Raw genomic sequence first — 21,841 nt, 5'->3', positions numbered from 1 at the left:
CTTTACCTTACTTCTGCCTAGCCCAGCCAGGGCTGTTCTGGTCATTTGGGGAATGAACCAGCAGATGAATGAGAATCTCTCTCTCCCCACCCCCTTTATCTTTCAAGTAGATGAAAATAAATAAAACAAACATGCTTTTAAAACGTAAGAAACCCACAACCAAGTTCCTGCTATTCACAGCACTTCCATTGGGTGTAGCTGTGATATTAGATAGGTTAATGTCATAGCCTGTGTATTTAGGCAGGATGCCCAGACACTTAGGGATTCGTAGTGTCTTTTTTAGTCTTTGTTGTGTTAAACTGTATTAGTCAGCTGCATGTTCTTTGGGGACAACCAAATAAAATACTTTCAGATTGATCAGGTCAAGGATTTCAGAATGACTTTTTCCAATTAGGAGGGGAACTAAAATGTTGAGACTCCAAGCTTTAATCAACAATAATATCTACATGGTATTCTCATTTTTGAATTTTTTATATAACATATAGTTCACACCTAGTTTGAATGTCTTCTATATACATAGGCATCTGTGAGTAAAATGAGATAAATAAAGGGAAAATCCACTAACAATCCAATCCCTTCATTCAATGATGGGTCTAAGCAGAATGTTTTAAAATGTCTGTTTATGCTAAAAGGAAAAAAAAAAGCATTTCTCCTAAAATGCAAGGGCAGCTTACACGCTGAGATGAAAACTGCTAACTCTTTTCTTAACAACACCATATGTCTCCAACTGGATCACAATGCAGTCAGCTCTCCAGGGAGCGTTACGCATGGAAGCTAACCAAATCAAGGCACCGTCTTTGCTGTATGTTGGCTCGCTGATTAGCCAGTGATAGGCTACTTTGGATTTTCTGTATCATCCAAGTGTCAGAATGAAGTCTTTCTAGTCTTCTGACATCCTTCACAAACCAACACATCAGAAAAGAAACTCTGGCTCCTCCGCCAAAGTTTTTCTCGTTGTGTTCGTATTTCCCCTTCTGCATCACCACAATCTATTTTAAGGCACTAAAGTACTCAACACCTAATTATTTTTTAAGTAGTAGATGCATTACATAGCAAACACCAGCTTAAAAAGAGAAAAAAAAAAAAAAAGTACTATAAGACTAAACTCACTTTTCCCTTGAGAATCACCATAAACAAAAGGGAAACAAATAAACCAAGACTCATTTGTCAGATAGTTCTTTATTCCTTGTATTTTTTCTTAGTTTAGCACTTTACTCAATCTTTAATTTTTTGGTGCACTGGTGAGATACATTTTAAAATATGTTAAAGACCTTTCTCTAACAGCTCTACTGGTTTAGCTATATCTTGAAAGATTCCCAAACACCTTTCCCATATACCATTGTCAGATTAATATTGAGGGATTTATATCTCTGATACCTATGATCTACTCAATTATTTTATGCTGAATGCAATTCTTAATAGCATAAAATTTTATAATTTTATGCTGCGTGTAATCCTTAGGGATTTTTTCTCAAGGAACTGTGAGATGGCCTGAGATAGTCTAGATTAGGATATTTCAAACCATTGTTGATGACTAAACCAGATTTTTAAAAATTTTAATCTATCAGTAATTGATATTTTTGTAAAATATAAAATAATGTACTCAGGTTTCATGGAGGTGTCTAATTGCTATAGAAGTTTCTAAATGCTCCTAATTTAGAAACTCCTGAGTACTCCTAATTTCTGTGGTTTTCTTGTCACAGGGCACCAAGAAAGGTTTGAGGACACACATTGTTAGTAAAATGGCACAGTCTTATCTATGGCACGATCTACACCCTGACACCACCCTAGGCTCTAGACCCTGCTGCCATTGCTGGAAGCTATGGCCCAACCACCAGTGTCAGCCCCACCCCCATCCTAATGGGATTCGCTGCTCCTACTTCCCTGCCCACACCCTGGCAAAGTTCTAAAAGGACCTGTTCCTGAACACATGGCTCTCTTTCTCTCCATCTCCTGATCTCTCTCTCTCTCTGTCTTATGCTCTCCTTCTCCCTCTTTTCCTTATTCGCCCCTTTCCTCCAGGCTGTGGGTTTCCCCCAATAAATCCTTTCCCTTACTCCAGTGTTTGGTATGTCTGTTGGCGGCCTTACACACATCAATTTGTGGATTTCACTGTGAATATCACTGTTGAGATCCTTTAGAAATCAGAAACCAGGACTTAAATATTAATGATGGAAGTTAAAAACTTCTTTCACTTAAAGTGCATTCTTTAATTATTCTTTGCTGTATTTTTCTTCTATATCACTTTAGTAAATTAGCAGCAGAGAGTCAAAGAAAAGCCAAATAAGAATTATCAAGAAACTTTTCAGAAAGATGATACACATTTATAAAGGCACACATTTACTGGCAATCACCAACCAAGGGTCTGCCCATGCACTCATTCTAATAATAGCAATAACCATAGGCGCTATTTAGAGATTATTTTAATGACATTCATTACCTGGGATGCCTGGCGGTGTTTTCAGGTATTTCCCATTAAAATGTTGAATTACCACTTCACATTTTTCAGTAGACTCCATTCTAGGAAAAGAAGATAAACAGGGATCATATGCTTTCAACAAGTTATGCTTGTCCAAGGAAAGCAAGGTTAAACTGCAGAAGAAATCCCAGAAAAACTCGATTGGAAAAATTCACCCGAGTTGCCAACTGTTATCATGACCAGCATGACCAGGCTGATAGGACATCAAACTCATCACTGCCAAAGGCATCATCCACTCTACTTGAAAGCTGCCTGGAAGTCCCCGCCCAGAGGTAACCCTGAGGCATTAATTTAATTTACACAATGAAGTTTGTAAATTGAAAACCCTCAATAAATATCTGTTAAATGACTGAATTACCTGACCCATAAGATAGTCCCTATTATTATTATAATTGATATGTATGCCTTCATATCAGTGAGAGCATTGAGGCTTAGAGAGACCAATGCCTTTCTGATGGGTAGGAGGGCCAGGACTTGAACCTACACATGCCCAACACTCTAGCTTGCATGGAAACTCCTACACTACCGTGGGGCTTCTCCACAGCACAAGGTAGAGAAATGGGTTTTAGTTGAACAGCCTGCAGGCTAAAGGAGTGATCAGCACAGTCATGTAGACATCAGCCCACAGCACATTTACAGAATTCCCATTGGGTGAAAGAGATCCGAAGAGAGTTATTTGGGGTCTTACAGATGACAGCAAAATGCCAATGAAAACACCTCAGGTGTTATAGTTTATTAATTTTGAATTTTGGACATCTCTTTTTTCATACTGGATAACAATATGGCCAAACTGGGATTCTTGTTTCAAATTTTGGCATCTAAGTCACAGTGAGGAATCAACACGTTGAGTCATACTATCACAATTCCAACTTGAAAGTCTTGCCATACCATAAGGGCACTTGTATTTGTAACAATGTTTAAATAATAAATTATACCTGGCCATTATTATTTTAAAAATTAAATAGTTGATCCTGATGAAAGGAAATTAAGTCCATATAAGGTACATCAGAGGCTAAATCAAATTGAAAAACAGCACACGTAGACTTGAAAGGTGTGTGAAATTTATACAAAAGACAAGATATAATGCTAGATTCTCTGCTATGTTGTTAATATGAGCTTTCTTGGAATGGAGTCCATTGGTACAAGTTGTATAACTTTGCAACATCTAAATTTTAGATACGTTTTCAAAGACAATATCACATGGCCATATTGCATGCAGAGGAGACAAAAATCAGGAAAAATATCCCAACAAATGCCAAATCAGTTATGCATATTTATTAAAATACAGGACTTCGAATGTGAGAGGAACCCAGAGCCCAGGGAAGTGCTGGGTGGTGAGCAGACAGGGCAGAGAAAGCCTTTGGAGAATAAACAGGGCAGAGGGCTGAAGTGATCAGGTGACGGGCCTGAGTTCTACATACAGAGGGGCGGACAAAGTCATGTGGCTGCCTTTGAAGTTCCCCCAGACGCTCTCAGAGAAACAGGGAGATGCAGACGAGGCATCTGGAACATGGGATTAACACCCTGAAGACGGCGTCATGAGCAGGTTGCACACGGGAGCCACACTTGCAACAATATTTGATAGTGTGCTGTGCAGTTGAGCGTTTCTATGATATGTCTTTCTGTATTGGTCCTTGGGGCAACTCTATTCCATTCAAGCAGGTCTGATTTCTAGGGCTTGGGACCTGTGTCCTTCTATGGAGCCCCACTCTTAGAACAACCCTCTACTTAGTTTAAAGCTCTGTTGTCATCTTCTGGAAGTTTTTAAAAATTAAACAAGGAGTTCTGCATCATTGTCTTTCGTGGGGCCCATTATGTATGTAGCTGATCTGGCTGTAACCAGAAAGTACAGGGCACTTAATGTGATGTTAACAGTTAGTATTCATTTTATCAGAAGACACAACAGGGCCACATAAAGAGTATTTTCAGAAGAAATCAATTTGACATCCAAATAAAAAGAAAATTTTAGGACCAGCACTGTGGTGCAGAGGGTTAAAGCCTTGGCCTGCAGTGCCAATTGGTATCCCAGCTCCTCCTCTTCCCACCCAGCTCCCTGCTAATGCTCCTGGGAAAGCAGCAGAGGATGGCTCAAATCCTTGGGCTCCTACACCCACGTCGGAGACCTGGAAGAAGCTCCTGGCTCCTGGCTTCAGATCAGCTCAGCTCCCGCCATTGCCACTGTTTGGGGAGTGAATCAGCAAAGGAAAGACCTCTCTCTCTCTCTCTCTCTCTCTCTCTCTCTCTCTCTACCTCTCTTTGTGACTCTGTCTTTCAAATAAATCTTAAAAAAATCTTGATGCTTATAACATGCGATATTCATAGATAACAATTTTACAAAGAGCATTTTGTTCATAAGTTCTCCCACATCAAAAGATAGTGAATAAGAAAGAAAGATGCGATGAAACTTGCTTCCTTCCAAATGCTTGGGAACAGATAAGCGCAATTTCCCTAACTCTTTCTACTCTTCTTCCCAATGGAATCTTTGACTGCTAGTCTTCAGATTTCTTCATTTATTGTTTGAAGCCGAAACTTCCATGTGTAGGAACAAAAGAACTCTACGGCTGTTCTCTCTGCCTCCCACAGAACCTCCTGTGTATTGTCTCTTAGGCAAAGTAACCTTCCCTCCTGGCAGAGGCATGAATGGGAGAGGAAATGTAAGCCCTTAATTACTACAGATGTTACTTTATGGAATTTTTATTCCAGGAGAGCTACGGAACGAAAAGCTTATGCCCTGGAGCCCCCTCCCTGTTCAATCTCTCTCTGGGCACTCATCTCCATAACAGGCAGTTAAGTCTACAGCCTGCCTGCGAGAGTCCTACAAATCAAATCCTTTCTCATTGTCTTAAAATGATACAGAAGGTAAAAGAAGACGAAAGCTAGGTGGGCATTACTGTGCGTGTGTGTGTGTGGATTCCACATGGTGCATTCTGGGGAATTTGGGAGAAAGTAAAGGGTCAGGTGGCTAACCCAGTCCACCCACCTTCAATTCTTTTTTATTTATTTATTTTTTTTTTTGGTGCGTTTTGAAAGCCAGAGTCTTCCCTTCTGGGTTCTGAATACAATCGCCTTTTCTTAACAGTGTTTTACAGGCGTATCAAGCTGGATGGGGGCTGTTTCTAGGAACACAAAGACGGCAGCCAGTGTGGATTCACTCACTTCGGGTTCATTCAGATTTAACTAAGTGAATGTCTGCTGTGAGCCTTTAGAGACTTCAGAGTCTCCGAAAGAATAATGCAATAAAAGTCTGTTTTCTGTAGCTGCCAGCGCTTAGTGTCAAACCATGTTATGCTGCACCACCCAGCAGTGACAATTTCATTTTAAGACACAGGGCACACTTTACCATGGCACAACAGTCCCAGCTAAGATGGCACTGTAGGAGCTGCCACGGGGAAAAGACTCCATGTTCCTCATGCATATCACGTGGAAATGGGACAAAGTGATACCCGGGGAGCAGGGGGAAGGAGGGTGCCTGTGAGAAGCCATCTTAGGAAGAATGTGCCCATTTTCTTCCGCGGTTTCACAATCAACTGCTCGGAACCGCCAGCTTGAGGTATCTGCAATCCTGCATACTCGTGGGTTGAAACTGGCACCAACATTGTCAGGAGAGGCTGCAAAGACAGCACAGCAGATCCAGCTGCATTGCCACGTCCCTTTCAGACAGAATCACTGTCACTGTATCTGTTCTTCCTCGGTAGTTCTGAACTCTCTTGCATCCCTTAGAACAGCTCGAGTTGCCCCGCCAACTGTCCATCTAACAATATATTAATGAGGCTCTTACAAGGCGCTAGTCATTGTACAAAGCTTCAGGGTTTTCTGTGAGTTCTGGTGTTTAAATATAAACACACATTAAAGTCCTTCTTGACATTTACTCTTGTCTCGGTGCCTAGAAGTGACCACCAAATTCTACTGTTTCTGTTGCTGCTTCTTCTGCTTCTTCTTTTCTTCTTCAACAACAACAGCTACTAAGAAGAGCTCTTTTCACAGCCAATACCATTTCCACAGGAATATTACATCAGATGAGCATTTGATCCAATATCACTAGATGGTTCTGGTTCAAATTTAACATGCAGAAGTGCAAATGTACTTTGCCAACCCATCTGCAGCCTACCTACCTATTTCACCTCAATAGAGAATCTTCCAGCTTACGATCTTAAAGCATTATGAACCATGCATTTAAAACAAATCTGCCCTGTCATTTATTGTGGTTAATTAGAGGTTTCCAGTATTGTGAAATCTGTGTGGTTTTGCAATCACAGGCTCCGGACAAATTATTGGCAACTTAAATGACCCAACAATGCGCACCCAGCATCCTCAATTCCGGTAAGATCTACGCAAAGAGTCATCATTAAAAGATTATGAAAAGTACTAACATGTGCCGTCCTCTGACATTTCAAAAACAAATTATGTCATTCAGTTCTTAATCCATTGTAATGGCAGAAATCATGGTGAGTCCGAGGAACAAGGACGAATGAATAAGTTGAGTTTTCTCAGTTTTTGCAATTTGTTTTCGTCCTGCCAAGCGTGTGGCATTTTTAGGATACAAGCATTACGAATGCCAAATAGTGAAGCAGAGAAAAGACCATGCCATCCCTTTTGCAGACGCCCAGGCATTTTGTTGGGACACTGCTTAGCGTCACAACACATTCTTCTTGAGAAATGGGAGTTGGGACAACAGTTGACCAATGAGACCCCATCCCAAAGTTCTAGAGTCACATAATTTCAAGACTGGATTGGCCTCAGATAGCAACTTCTACATTGCACAGATGAAGAAACTAACATGCGGAGTCTGGTTGGCATTCCTGCGGACTGGAAGAGACCCGAATCTCCAGAGTCTCCATTCAGATGGTTTGCTGGGGAGAGGTAGAGCTGCACTGCTGGTCACGCCATCTCATGGTTTCCTGTGCTGTCTGTGGCATCTCATATTCTGCAGGCAGATGGGTCGTGCTAAGTCCACTTCATCAGGTCACTTTTCACCTGACCAGTGGTCTCCAACGACAGAGACATACTCTGGTGTGATGTGACAAGATGGGCACTTCACCTCTGTGCTGTTCTTTACAAAAACCCATGCACAATGTGGGTCTTTGCATGAGAAACAGGTCAAGCAAACCTGACACCAAGGCCCTGTGTCTACTGCTTTTGATGTTTGTGTTTTCAGGCCCCAGATCTCCCCTACCTTGCAGTTTCTCTGTCTTCACCTTGATGATGACAAGTCAACTCCATACTGAAGATTAGCTCTCTAAGTTAAGGGAATGCTTCAAGGGTCAGACCAGCCCTGCACGACCCCAGGTCACCAGATTCAGAAATCAATCATCACCCCTATAGTTGATATCCTACTGCTTGACCTATTCTGCGAGGCTTCACAGGAACTCCAGGTCAGGATCAAACAGAGAAATAAGCAACTACCCTGATGCCATAGTATTTTCAAAAGAACACATTAGCGTCCTGTCGCTGACAAACCAGAGGGAGACCACAAACCCCGTGGACCAATCAGAGACCTACACAGGACCTGATCTTAGCTGCTTAGTTCCAAGTATAACCTGAAGACTTCCCACTGGCAATCCCTTAGGGAGTCTGGGAATTGAGTGATAGCTGTCAGATTCCTTTCTCATTGCTCATTTGGTGAGCAGACTCAGGAGTCTTTAGGTTCGGCAACAAACTCTAGGGCAAGGGGTGAGTATCCTGCAAGGGGAACAAAGAGAGCCAAAAAAACTGTCACAGACAGGGGGGCTGGTGAGCTGAGAAAACTAAATGCATCATGCTATCCTGCATTGGAACTTGGAAGAGAAAGTAAACATTCATGGAAAAATTGGAACAATTCAAATAGAGTCTGGAGTTTAGTTACCAGTAATATACCAATGTCAGTTTTCTTAATTTTGCCAAATGTGCTTTGGTGATGTAAAGCATTAAAAATGGGGGGGGGGGGCAGGGAGTGAACTGGTTTTGTGATATCCCGGAACTATGTATAATCTTTATAACTTTCCCATAAGTGTTAACTTACTCCAAAATAAAAGTTGATTTTAAACAAATCACTGTACATTTAAACTATTAGGAAACTTAAAAAAAAAAATACTTGTGTCTGGGGCCAGTCCAGGAGAGTCTGACGTAAATGTTTTGGCGTGAGGCCCAGCTCAAAGTTTACCTAGTTACCCAGGTGATTCCAGGGTGCAACCAGGGTGAAAGATACCATTATTAAATTCTACATCAAGTATCTCACAATGGAAGCTGTGCAGCAAATTCAACAAGTATATGGAGTGTAGACCACACAGAGTTTTTTGGAGAATTTGAGATGGTTGTGATTGTTTATTAATTGGGAGATTTTTCACATCAAAATTAACTTTCTGAGTCCTTTTGGAAAATGGGATAGACTGACCCATGTTTTCTGCATGGAAACTGCGGCATAATAAAAACATACCAATTTTTTGTGTCAGGTTCCTAGCTCAAAGATTTTAAAATTCTTGGAATTTCTTAAATGATAAGAGTATGTTTTGCCACTCACAACAGTTGAGTTTATGCTAATGAGGTCACTCTGGGTAAGGCTCCCAGTTAGAGTCAGCTACTCAGTAGAGTTGGTCACCAGAGAGACCAAGACGTGATTAGTGGGCTGGAACTTCCAGCTCCACCCTCCAGCCTCTGAGGACTGGAGAGGGTCCAGAGATAATGTCCCACCAAGAATGCCCAGTGATTTCATCAGTCATGGCTACACACTGAATTCCTGAGCTTCCAGGTGGGTGAACACATCTGTGTGAAGGAAAGTGATGAGCCCAGAGAGGGCAACCAAGCTCCACACCCCCTTCTCACACCTTTTCCTATGCATCTCTATCTAGTTGTTCCTGAGCTGTAGCCTTTACATTAATCAGTTCACATACGTAAAGTGTTTACATGAGTTCTTAAGGCATATTATTGAACCTGGGAAAGGGGGAGGCGCATTTCTGACAATTCCCAAACTTGTAGCTGGCCAGGAAGAAGCGTGATTATCCTGGGCACCCTGATGGCCGCTGCCCTGGGACTAAGCCCTTATATCTGTGCTGTGTGATTGACTCCAGGTAGTTAGTGACAGCATAAAATTGAGCTGTGGGACTTCTCGTTGTGGTCAGAAAAGCCTGGAAAATCAGTATGCAAAAACAACATGGATGTGACATAGTTAGTCACACATTTGGTGTCAGAGTGGTTTCAGGAAAAAATAGCAACCATGCACTGGAATTGAAAAGCAGCTGCTTTCTTCAAACGAAGCCAGTTCACCATGAGCCCTACCACTTGGATCAATTGACAATCCTAAGGCCAATTAGTCAGTGATGTTTATCACTACATTTGAACTGCTTTTTTTCTAATATTGTCATCAAGGGGGAAAAATGTTAATTCAGTCATGTGTGCTGGTGTTTTTGTTTGACCCTCCCTTATATGAGGGTACTCCAAAAAGTTCGTCGAAAAGTGAAATTTGAAAGCTAAGCTTATTTTGGGACCAACAAGTTGAAATGCATACATAGTTTTTTCATAATATGTATTTCCCTGATTTTTTTGAAGCATGACTCATACGTCTTCTGCTCTGTGCACTCTTCTACAGCACGTGTCATTTTTGGTCTTTTATCTGCTGTCTTCCCATTAGGTTCCACCCATGAGGAGGTGAAAGGAGAGCAAAAGGCAGGAGCAGAGAGAAGCAGGAGTCACTGTGTCCCCTCCTTACTTGAGCACTGCACATGTCTGGCAGGGCTGCTGCTTTTCTCATCCCGGCTCTTCCACGCAGCCCCTGCTCCAAGGGCCCTCTGGTGGCTCTTGAACACTCTCCCTCCTGGGATTCCCTCTGTTGCTCCTGTCTGGTTACCTCCACAACCCTTTGTCAGTTCCCTGAACTGACCACATTTCTCTCAACACTGCTTCAATCTAATGTTTTTAGTTGCATCAGTTGGTGTGAAATTCTGCTTCCAGCCAACACCACGATGGTTACACCATAAAACCATGAACAATAGAGGGATAAAAAAATCATCCTAGAGGCTGTGTGTTTCAAGAAAATGTAAGAAAAAAAAAATCTGTCTTACACTGAATCTGAAAACCATGTCGATCAGTTCGATAAGCTGACTACCCCAGTGGGGACCCTTGCCTACACGCATTGTAATACAACTATCTTTTAGCAAGTTGATGTTTCCAAAAGTTTCAGTAAACAAATGGAAGAAAATGAAACATCAAAAATTAAATTGATGTAAAGAGAGAAATCAATGAGTATAGGTCTAAAGAACTTGTCTGAAAAGGTTCTGCCATTAAATAACTCCATATTGCATTACTTTTTTTTTTTTTTTTTTTTTTTTGACAGGCAGAGTGGACAGTGAGAGAGAGAGACAGAGAGAAAGGTCTTCCTTTGTCGTTGGTTCACCCTCCAATGGCCGCTGCAGCCAGCGCACCGCGCTAATCCGATGGCAGGAGCCAGGTGCTTCTCCTGGTCTCCCATGCAGGTGCAGGGCTCAAGGATCTGGACCACCCTCCACTGCACTCCCGGGCCACAGCAGAGAGCCGGCCTGGAAAAGGGGCGACAGGGACAGAATCCAGCGCCCTGACGGGGACTAGAACCCAAGGTGCCGGTGCCGCAAGTGGAGGATTAGCCTATTGAGCTGTGGCGCCAGCCGAGTAATTATTTCTAAGAGACTTTCATTTAAAAGTATTTTAAAAACATTTTATTGGAGGTATTTTCGTTTAAGAGACTATTATTTTGGCCGGCCCCGTGGCTCAATAGGCTAATCCTCTGCCTGTGGCGCCAGCACCCCAGGGTTCTAGTCCCGGTCGGGGCTTTGGTTCTGTCCCGGTTGCTCCTCTTCCAGTCCAGCTCTCTGCTGTGGCCCGGGAGTGCAGTGGAGGATGGCCCAAGTGCTTGGGCCCTGCACCCGCATGGGAGACCAGGAAGAAGCACCTGGCTCCTGGCTTCGGATCAGCGTGGTACACTGGCCGCAGCAGTCATTAGAGGGTGAACCAACGGAAAAGGAAGACCTTTCTTTCTGTCTCTCTCACTGTTTATAACTCTCTGTCTCTCTCTCTCACTGTCTAACTCTGCCTGGCAAAAAATAACAAAATAAAAAAATAAATAAGAGACTATTATTTCAAGAGAATTATAATCAATCTCTTTGAGCTGCAGCTATATTTCATTCACAGATATTATTGTCTATTTTATCTCTTTCCCTTGCTCTGTGGGCTAACAACTTTATTTCCTTTCTGTTCCCCAACTGTGCCAAACTTAATGATACCTTAGATTTTCTACTCCCATTCTCTATGACAAGGTTTTTTTCATCCCTCTCCTCCTCCCCCATCAAGAGATTCCTGTGAGTGGCTCCTTCTTATCATTTGAATTTCAGTTTAAATATTTCTTGTTCAGTCAGCTTCCCCGCCCCAACCTCCCACTTCTAATCTCCCCATACTTTCTATCACACCCTAATGTGTTTTTTCTTTGTAATATTTTAATTATTTGATAAAATTATTTGATATTTGTTTACCTGTTCACTATATAATTATTGTCACCCTCCCAAATCCAGGCAGGGGAGTGTGGCTTCATAAAACCAAATATTTTCTTTTGTGCATATCTCTGAATTTATTCATCTAGAACAATTTAGGAACACACATGACATATGTATGGAAGAAGGAATCTTATATGTCTATAAAAGGAACTCAGAGTGTTTACGTAACTAATCCAAGAGCACAGGTAGGAAGGGCGAAACCAGGAAGCCAACTCAGGTATTCCTGCGCCGGGTAGAGCTGGCTGTGCTCAGAACCAGAGATGCAGAGGGCAGATGGGCTGGCCCAACTCAGAGAGTTGAAAGTGTGGGAAAGAGAAAAAGAGAATCATATCTGGAGTCCAAAAGATATTTCAAAGTCTTTCTTCTCTGTTGGCCAAAAGCAGAACTGGCCTTAGATCCCCCAGCCATTTTGATGCCTCAGGTTCCTGTCACACTTTATGCCTAGACAGGTACAGGAAAATGGATCTTACAGGGCCTAAGCGTATTTCCAATCTGGCGATAACAGAGTTCTCCAAATTCAGACCACACGGGTCAGAACTCCCTTCTCATTCCACAAAGGGCAGTCTTTGGAATATAGTCACTTTCGTTTCTTAAATAAAGCAATACAGTGCATGTGTTTTCCCCTTCCCCGGATTTTTATAAAAATGTATATAAAACAAGGCTCGATTCCAGGAAATTTCAGACTGAGAAATGCTTTGATATATTTCACTGTTTTGTTGATTTCGGTTTTCAAGCCCAAGACTGCATATATGGAAAAGCAAGCTGAATGCTCTGCCTTCTTCAGTCATGATCATCACTTTCATCAGAATGAGGAAGAAAGCCAATGAGAGAAACAGAGGAACGTAAAAGAAGAGACACACAAAACAGAACTAAGTTGAAGGAGCTGGAGGGAGACCGGCAGTACCCTCTCCAGCGTCTCTAGCAGACCACATCTGTGGGCAATTGCACGAGGAATTGAAATTACCAAAACGAACTGTCTTCAGTCTCAGCAAATGTGCAAACGCATGTGCAGTTTGGAGATGATAAAATTACACCTCAGAGGTTTTCTTGGGTCACATTTGATTTCCCAGTTCTAAGTGTTTGTCATAGTAAAGGAATGGCATAGGAATCACTAAAACTGCAAGGGAGGTTTGTTGACATGAATATGGCAAGGCAGTAATAATCAAAAAATATTCCAAACAATAGAAACAAATTTTAACTGATCTGATGGTCAATTGAGAGGATTATTAATTTGCACATAAAGGAAACACTGGCATTTGCTTAATTAGTTTCAAAATTCCCCCTATTTTCAACGTATTTATTCTGAATCAAGGTTCTCATTACCCTCATGTTTCAGGAAGTACAAGATCAGGAGCAAGAAGAAACAGCAGGCAACAGAAAGCAAATCTATAAAAATTTAATGATAGTCAAGTTATTTGCAGAAAATACAAAAGGAATACTTCTAACTTGCTTTGTGTGCTAATTATGAGTGATCAGGCTAGTATTTGTCTGCTTATTACCACCATTATTTTTTTTTCTATAGAGTCAAAGAAAAGAAGAATTGTATTGATTTATGTAAAAACTCACTCTTCCAGGAGAGAGAGGTGGAACCCAAGGCTGAACATATGGGAAAAGTCATTCAAACAAGGTTCCATGAGAATGAAATTAAGAGTGCTGAAGAGGGGTGAAAACACTACAAAATACAAAGGTCCCTGTGTTCAGGGCTCTCTCACGCTCTTTGGCTCACCAGGGGACAGTAAATGTACTTCTTAAGACGTTGTACGTTCCCAGATGTTGAAGCTGGATTAATTATGAATGTTCACCCCCCATCCTTTCTCCAAGCAGGGTTATTCTTTACTGGCCTCTCATAGCACTCTGTCAATGTGATGTTTGCAGGACAAACGGTCTCAGGTTTCTGGGAATGGGAAATGGATCCCATGAACACAAAGTCCTGCCCCTCCAGACTCTGACTGATTTATGCTCTGATCCTCGCCCTCGTAGGCAAGGCAGCCTGTTGGCACCCGTTACCTCTGCAGGAGCAGTTATTCCCACCGTAAACTTCTGGTTTTTAGAGGTTTATGACGTGGCTATAAAATGCTGCCTGGAGGGTGGTGGGTCTTACCAAATTGTTTTAAGATACAAGAGAGGAAAAAAAACATACAAAATGAAATATATGTAATTTCAGACACTATTTAGGGCTTCTGGGACTTTGAAAACCTGGTAATGTTGCTGTCTCTGTGCCCTACTGGCATTCATTTTAATGCTTTGAAGTTCAGTGTTTTAACTCTTTGTACTTTGAAAAGATGGTTACCAAAGGAGATTAACGGATAGCTTGCAAGTAAAATAATGCAGGCTTTTCTTTTTAGTCGAAAGACGTTCAAGATCTCTTGTAGGTGAACTTAAAGACTGGATCTGATCATTGGAAGTGGTCAATAGTAATATTCAAAATGAATCCTGCAGAAGGAATTATTCAGGTTTTGTGAATTGAGATAGTCATAAATTCATGCAATAAGGACAATGACTTAGACACAGTTCTAAGGCCTAGGGCACTGTGAACTTTGAGAAAATCAGACAATTTGTAAAGCAATATGAGTTGAGCAGGTGGTACTCTAGCTTTCCCTGGTCTCTCAGGACTTTCTATCTCAGAATTGGCTTATAATTATGAAATATCATCTCCTTGCTTACTACTAGAGTCAAAAGCAAACAAAAAGTACCCCCAAATTTTGAGCTGGCCAGTTCTATGGCAGACAGCATGATAGGTGCTGAACAGATATGAAGAATAAGGGAAAGTCTCTACCCAGGGGGAAACAGAAACAGAGACGTACTTGTGATTAGTACATTTTGAGAAGGTGATACAATTGGATAGAGGAAACAACAGAAATCAACTCCATCTGGAAAAATCACAGATAGCTGTTACACCGTGGTCAAATGTTAGCATCCCCTAGCGACTCGGATTCTGTCCCGGTTGCCCCTCTTCCAGGCCAGCTCTCTGCTGTGGCCAGGGAGTGCAGTGGAGGATGGCCCAAGTGCTTGGGCCCTGCACCCCATGGGAGACCAGGATAAGTACCTGGCTCCTGCTTTCGGATCAGCGCGGTGCACCGGCCACAGCGCACCAGCCACGGCAGCCATTGGAGGGTGAACCAACAGCAAAGGAAGACCTTTCTCTCTGTCTCTCTCTCTCACTATCCACTCTGCCTGTCAAAAAAAAAATGCAAATCGCTGGGTCCTACCCCAGATATACTGAAGGAGACCCCTCAGAATGGGGTCAGCAGTCCAAGTTGTGACAGACCTTGGGATGACCCTGGGAACTAGTTGTAAAGCCCTAAGGCAGAGAACAGAGTTGGCATCTGAAACGGTGCTTGTTAGCAGATGAGTACAGACTACAGACTGATGGCCACCCCCTTCACCAAAACTGCTGATTCAATGGGTCAGGGGTGGAAAAGCCTGCATTTCTAACATGTTCTCAGGTAATGTTGAAGCTGGTGTTCTGGTAACCACACTTTGAAACCCATCAGCCAAAGACATCTGCACACTGTCCAGTAACTTCTCTCACTTGCTATGCACTATCCTTGGGAGAATTGAGAAAACAGTGATTGAAATTATTTTGTATGTTCTGTGGTTCAAAGTTGGAGTTCCAGAAGACAAAGGCTGAGTAGTAAAAGAGAGGAGATGGCATTTAAATAGGAGGAACCCTTTTGAGAGGGTTACATTGTAAATAATCAAGTTAATTCAGGCAGTGGTCATAACTGTTTGGAAAGATGTAAACAAATGTTAACGTGTGAGGAATTAAGAATTTAGGAAGGCCTCCTTACATATGGTATAGTTAAAATCATTTTCTTAACCCATCAAAGTAGGTTAATTCTGCGCCTCAGAATTGAAAATAAAAGATATATGGAGAATGAAATATTCATTCAGTGTCAATTTTCTGGATTCTTATAGAAGAGAGGCAGACTTAAATTTCCTTTATTTCTTAAGCATAAGAAATCATTGATTTGACTTGAAACTTTGTTTTCCTTTTCAATTCATTTGTCACTTCTAAAATTGAAAAATACATGATTTGGAGTACAGAGATCTTTCTGTATTGGGACATGACTGAGAATTCAAACAAGTCAAATTTCTCAAAGATTATTGCGTTTAGCTATTTAGAAACTTCAAAGAACAGTAATCACGGAATCTTGCAACCAACCACCCACCCATCCATGTAACAATGAAGAAAGAAACTTTATTTAAGGAAATATGCAATCTAGTGGGTAAATACAGGAGTTAAATAAACTCACTGCAATTGTGTGAATTTTGTTTGAAAACAAACGCATGAAACTGTTGTTAGTTATAACAAGAGCATCCAGCTTTTTCTGAAGGCCAGGGTTGGAGGTCAATGACATTCTTTGAAGAAAGGACACTGAAGCAAAGAGTGGAGTAATATGTGGGCAAAACCCACGGGAAAAGCTATGGAGAGAGCGAGCCGTCCAGAAAGGCAGCTTGCTGCTTGCACATGACACGGGAAGAGACCAGGACAGAGAAGTAAGCGACACCACGGACAGTGCTGGGAAGGCCGGCCAGTGAAATCCCTCAGGCCACAGGGGAGGACTGTGAGTGGGACCCTGAAATGATCAGGTCAGAGTTTTGAGGGCTCACTGTGGCGTCTACACATAACATATACTGGAGGAGGGAGAGGCCGCATTCAGAGTAGGGATAAAATATCCAATGTGCAGTGAGGGCAGAGCATGTGAGGGTGTGGAGAGAAGATGGCTAAGGAGAGAGGCTTCCTAGGAAAACAGCTTCAAAGACATGTGATCACTGACTTCCAGGCTCCAGAATGATGAGAAAATAAATGTTCACCATTTAAGCCCCAGTCTGTGGCATTTTGTTATGGTAGCCCTTAAAAACTAACATATATTGTATCAAAAATTCTTTTTTTTTAAATCTCATAGATCTTTAAAAAAAAGTGTCCTCTTAATGAATTTGAAATGTTATGGCTTTTTAAAACTTTTTATACTTTTTGACTTATATAAAGGGAACAAATCTCATGTATTTCATAAATACAGCTTTAAAAGCATGATACTCCCCATCCTACCATCCCTATCTCCTTCCCACTCTTCCTCCTCTTCAATCTCTTATTTTTTCTTTCAAGTTTTACAATCACATACTTTCGATTTACTTTACATTCAGAAGCTTAACCCTACACTAAAAAGAATCAACAAATAGAAGATAGAAAATACTCTTCCTTAAGAGTAGAGACAAGGAGTATAAACAACAATCAAATCTCAAATGTCAATTTTGCTCAAACAAATTATATTTTCTTTTGTATTCTGTATATTAGTTATCAGAAATGTATGCATTTCTCATCAGGAGTACAGACATAAATCCATCAGAGACAGAGTGTGGTGGACAGAGACTGGGGAGAATCAAAGGGAAGTGCATGTTGTGCAAGGTGAAACATGATCATGCTAGTAGACTCTCCCACATGCCCAGACCTCGGAGAGCAGGCTAGACCAAACCAAGAATGACCATGGGCAAATTTCAGAGACACAGATGGTCTCTTCAACTATGCCATGACCATGAAAATCAACACTTGTCACTGTTCTGAAAGTTTCAACCTGCTTCATGAATATAGGGAGATTTTATACATTCTGTTTTTTGCTAATACTGAAGTATATACCTTTCATATGTCTATACTGATCCACCATGTGCAGAATATTATGAGGATAGGAAAGAATGCTAAGATCTAGTTCATGACCTCAAATAATCCAAATTAGAAATCAACTTCTACTGACAATTATATCGGGTATCATCCAAACTGAGTTAGCAGAACTTGGTTTGAAATGGTTTCCTAAGCCATAGCAGAGTTCAACCTGGGTGAATATACCTGTCTGCAACCCAGCCAACTTCCAGATGACACCTACAAGCCATTCACCCATCCCTGTCAAGTCAGCTCGAGACACTTCCACTCACCAAGCCATGGACAAGGGGATTTTACTGTTCCTCTTTGTCACTGAACAGTTTTCTTTTTCTTTCTGGTTTCTGTAGCTTTGTTTGCCATGAAAGCACAGCAGGTATAACCATTTCAGCTCCATTCCTGGCTGAGACTCTCCTTTGTAAACATTCCATTAAAGTTCAAGTGAAAACTACTCTTCCTTTTCTGACAATGGAAGAAATAAATTAATTCTTTTTCTGTTTTGCCTAAAATATCAAAAACACACAGCCAGTGTCTTTCAAATTTCAAATGGCTCCTTGACCTCATCTTATATTTCTGGGGTCCTTGGAATTTCCTAACACTCTAAACCATTCCTCTCTCTTCTTTACTGATAAATCTTATCATCTCTGTAATTTGAAAATCAATGCAAAAACATTTGGATGCTTTGCTCACTATAGAGGTTCTTCTGCACTGAGATATTGGGCATTCATTATTCCTGGCAGGAATTGGCAACATCTGATCTTGTGGATAGATGGGCACAGAATGCACTGGTACACAGATACATATGTAGGATATAGGGGCACATAGAATTAAAAGAGAACAACAAGGAGAGATATGTTACATAGAGAGCAAAAGTTTTACCTGGCAAAACCAACACCTCGGCTGACTCCATTGGCATCCCTTAGTATTCTTGTAGAGATGACGTGTCCAAAGGGTTTCAGCATGTTCTCCAGTTCCTGCTCGTCCATAGAAATGGGGAGATTTGAGATGTATAGGTTTGTTGGATCTTGCTCTTGTTGCTAAGAGAAGGGAAGAAACAAATGCACGAAGTTCTAAATATGGAGAAATACTGCAGGAACGGAGCAACTTCCACTGCTACTGAAATCTGCATTCCAGTTGCCAACACTCTGGAAAGTACTTTCACTAGGGGTACTGCTTCCTCCTACAAGATGCCTGTCGTAGGCGTAATGCTCCTCAGAGAAACAACGTCATCCGTGGAAGCCAAGCTCTCTGACCAGCTTTCCTTAGGAAAGACTCATAAACTTTTCATTGCAATCGAACCAAGGTTCTGTGGATAATGCCGTCGCCCCCTGGGATTCATCCCAAGGCCCTCAGTGGATGTGTGAAACCAAGGATAGTACCAAACTCTATAATCTAGCACCATGTCTATCTTTACTAAGTATTTATCATGCACTGGCCTTAACTCTTGCAGCTTGAGTGTGACTGCAAACGCAGCCTAAAATCCTTCTTCTTCATACTTTTACAAAAAGATCTATACTTTTGATAGATCCTAGCAGCCTCAGCATTTGATTTTTTTCTTGCCTTATATGTCAGAGAACTTTCACCTTTTCACTTAAAAGAAGCATTTCACAGCTTCCTTTAGCATATCTGAATTGCTGGCATCATTACTCTTGGGCTTTGGGGACATTCTGAAGTCAAATAAAGGTTATTTGTACACAGGCACTACAATACCAAAATAGTCTATCTGATATAACTCAAACAAGCTACTGAGTGATTAATGGATGAGTGGAATATGCAGCATGGATATGATGACAAAGGGATGATTTTCATCCCAAGATGGACAGCATAAAATTTTATATACTATACAGATTAGTGTACAACTTAAAATTCATGAATTATTTATTTCTGGAATGTTCTATTTAAAATTTTTGGACCCTGGCTGACTGAAGGAAACCCTGAATAAAGGGTGAGGGACTACTGTATCATATTCTACCACCAGTAACTATGACTTCCACTATTATCGCTCCAACCAGCATACCTCCTGTAATTGGTGCTAAATTTTCATTCAATAGTCCCAGTCAATATAATGATTTTGCTGATGAAGCTACATAGTCAGTAAGTGTCAAAGCTACATCTGAAAACTGGGCCTGTCACCAAGGCCCATGCGCTACACCATCTTTACTGCCTTCCACTAGTCCAGTGGTTTTCACAGGGTGGTTCTAGAACTGCAGCAAGAGCCCCAGCATCACCTGGTAAGTTTTTTAGAAGCACAAATTCTCAGTTCCACACTAGAACCAGTGATCCAGAACCTGAGAGCAGAGGAAGCAACCTGTGCTTTGACGAGTCTTCTAGGTGATTCTTTTTTTTTTTTTTTTTTTTTTTTGACAGGCAGAGTGGACAGTGAGAGAGAGAGAGACAGAGAGAAAGGTCTTCCTTTGCCGTTGGTTCACCCTCCAGTGGCTGGCACGCACCGCGCTGATCGATGGCAGGAGCCAGGTACTTATCCTGGTCTCCCATGTGGGTGCAGGGCTCTAGCACTTGGGCCATCCTCCACTGCACTCCCTGGCCACAGCAGAGAGCTGGCCTGGAAGAGGGGCAACTGGGACAGAATGCGGCGCCCCGACCGGGACTAGAACCTGGTGTGCCGGCGCCGCAAGGCGGAGGATTAGCTTAGTGAGCCACGGCGCCAGCCTAGGTGATTCTTACAACCGCTCAAGTTTGAGAATCATTATCCTAGACAACCTGAATATTTTTATATGAATAAGATTATGATGTCTATCATTTTCTAATTCAGCAGCAATAATGCTTAAATATGCTTTGCTTAATAGGATGGAAACCCAGCCATGACTGTTTGCATTTTTTGTGTATGAATATTCTCTGTTTCATAGAACAAATTGGTAAGTTGGAACTTAGTACAGTATGAAGCACTCCAAAATTTTTGTGCAAAACAAAATTGAAAGGTATTGCTCTGATGCGAATGGTCTTTGAAACCCATGAATAGTTCTTTCATAATGTATATTTTCCACAAAGTTTTTGAAGACAATCCTATACATGGGAATCTGCTATCATTTTCCACAAACTTTTTGAAATACCAATATATGTCTCAAAAACAGAGCCATGAATGTGATATGATTAATCACAAGTATACAAATATATCAGAAATTTAATTGGACTGTTCTATTTTAACCAGAAGAAAACCTTAACTTCCAGGATATGTAAGAGATTACATTAGAAAGTGAAATTTTGCAGTCTATAGGAAATGAATCATGTATCAATAAAATAATTAAGATGAGATGAGACATTATGAGAAAATTTGCAGTTTTAAACTCAAAGAAATGTATGATAAACAAAATTCCAAATATTATTTCAAGTCAAAAAATAATCTGGTATGAAATTAAATTCCTTTATTTTTAATAGCTCTAAATACACAGATAGGTCATAATATTTTTATTAAGCCTTGAGATGAATAAGATCTATTATTAGGTTCATTTAATAACCATAATTTACTTTTCAAGCATTTTGCTACTGTAGAAAATAGCAAAGCTAAACATACAATTAGTCTGAAAAAGACAACTACAATTTTAATATTTAAGAATAGTGTATATATATAGTAACTGTACAAATGAAGTCAGCTTTTCTCTCTCTCTCTCTCTCTCTCTCTCCCTCACACACACACACACACACACTCACTCACCACCACTACCACCACCAGTAAGTGGTAGGACCCTAATAGGAAAACTGATAATATTATTCTTCTCTTAATAGTTGTGATCTTGTTCCCCAGTCCTCACCCTTAAGTGGTTAGAGAAAAAGTCAAGAATTTTGTATACAGCAATAAATTCCATGTATATATAGCTTTGAATGTTTATGGAATTTTAATATCACCGTTTACTTTTAATCTTCACATCATCAGTCCACGGACAGTTTGGTGAATATCATTATAGCTATGGGATAATGAGGAAAAGGAAGCAAGAAAGCACCAGCATGCTGAAAGGGCAATCCCATTACCGGAGACAAAGTTAGATTGAGTGCCCCACTTTGCTACCTTTCAGCTCGGTATGTTTCCACCAGCCCAGTCTCCCCAGCTTGAATCATTTGTTTGTCAAATATTAGAAGATGTTTACTAGCCGTGTGCTATTATTTATGTAAAAGTTTTCTCTAAACCAACATACTTTGGTGGGGGCTAAATAAACTTAATAAACTATATGGCTACTATAACTAAAAAGCCAGTCT

The 21,841-nt window shown here is 41.0% G+C and overlaps 1 protein-coding gene across 19 annotated transcripts in view; it reads right to left on the bottom strand.

Moving 5' to 3' along the window:
• RBMS3 (RNA binding motif single stranded interacting protein 3) overlaps positions 1-21,841 on the bottom strand; it is a 1,620,164-nt gene that overhangs the window by 261,703 nt on the left and 1,336,620 nt on the right. For all 19 annotated transcript variants that reach the window (XM_051858893.3, XM_089331200.1, XM_070072889.2 and 16 more), the window contains 2 exons: positions 18,509-18,666; positions 2,441-2,520 (listed from right to left, as the gene is read on the bottom strand). In XM_051858893.3, coding sequence (XP_051714853.1) covers positions 2,441-2,520; positions 18,509-18,666 — 238 coding nt within the window. The remainder of the gene's footprint in view (positions 1-2,440; positions 2,521-18,508; positions 18,667-21,841) is intronic.

The sequence above is a fragment of the Oryctolagus cuniculus genome, chromosome 4 (genome assembly GCF_051225735.1).
Source record: "Oryctolagus cuniculus isolate XC-2025 breed Fujian yellow rabbit chromosome 4, ASM5122573v1, whole genome shotgun sequence".
In the NCBI taxonomy this organism is placed as follows: domain Eukaryota; kingdom Metazoa; phylum Chordata; class Mammalia; order Lagomorpha; family Leporidae; genus Oryctolagus; species Oryctolagus cuniculus.
This window is presented reverse-complemented; position numbering and strand designations above follow the sequence as displayed.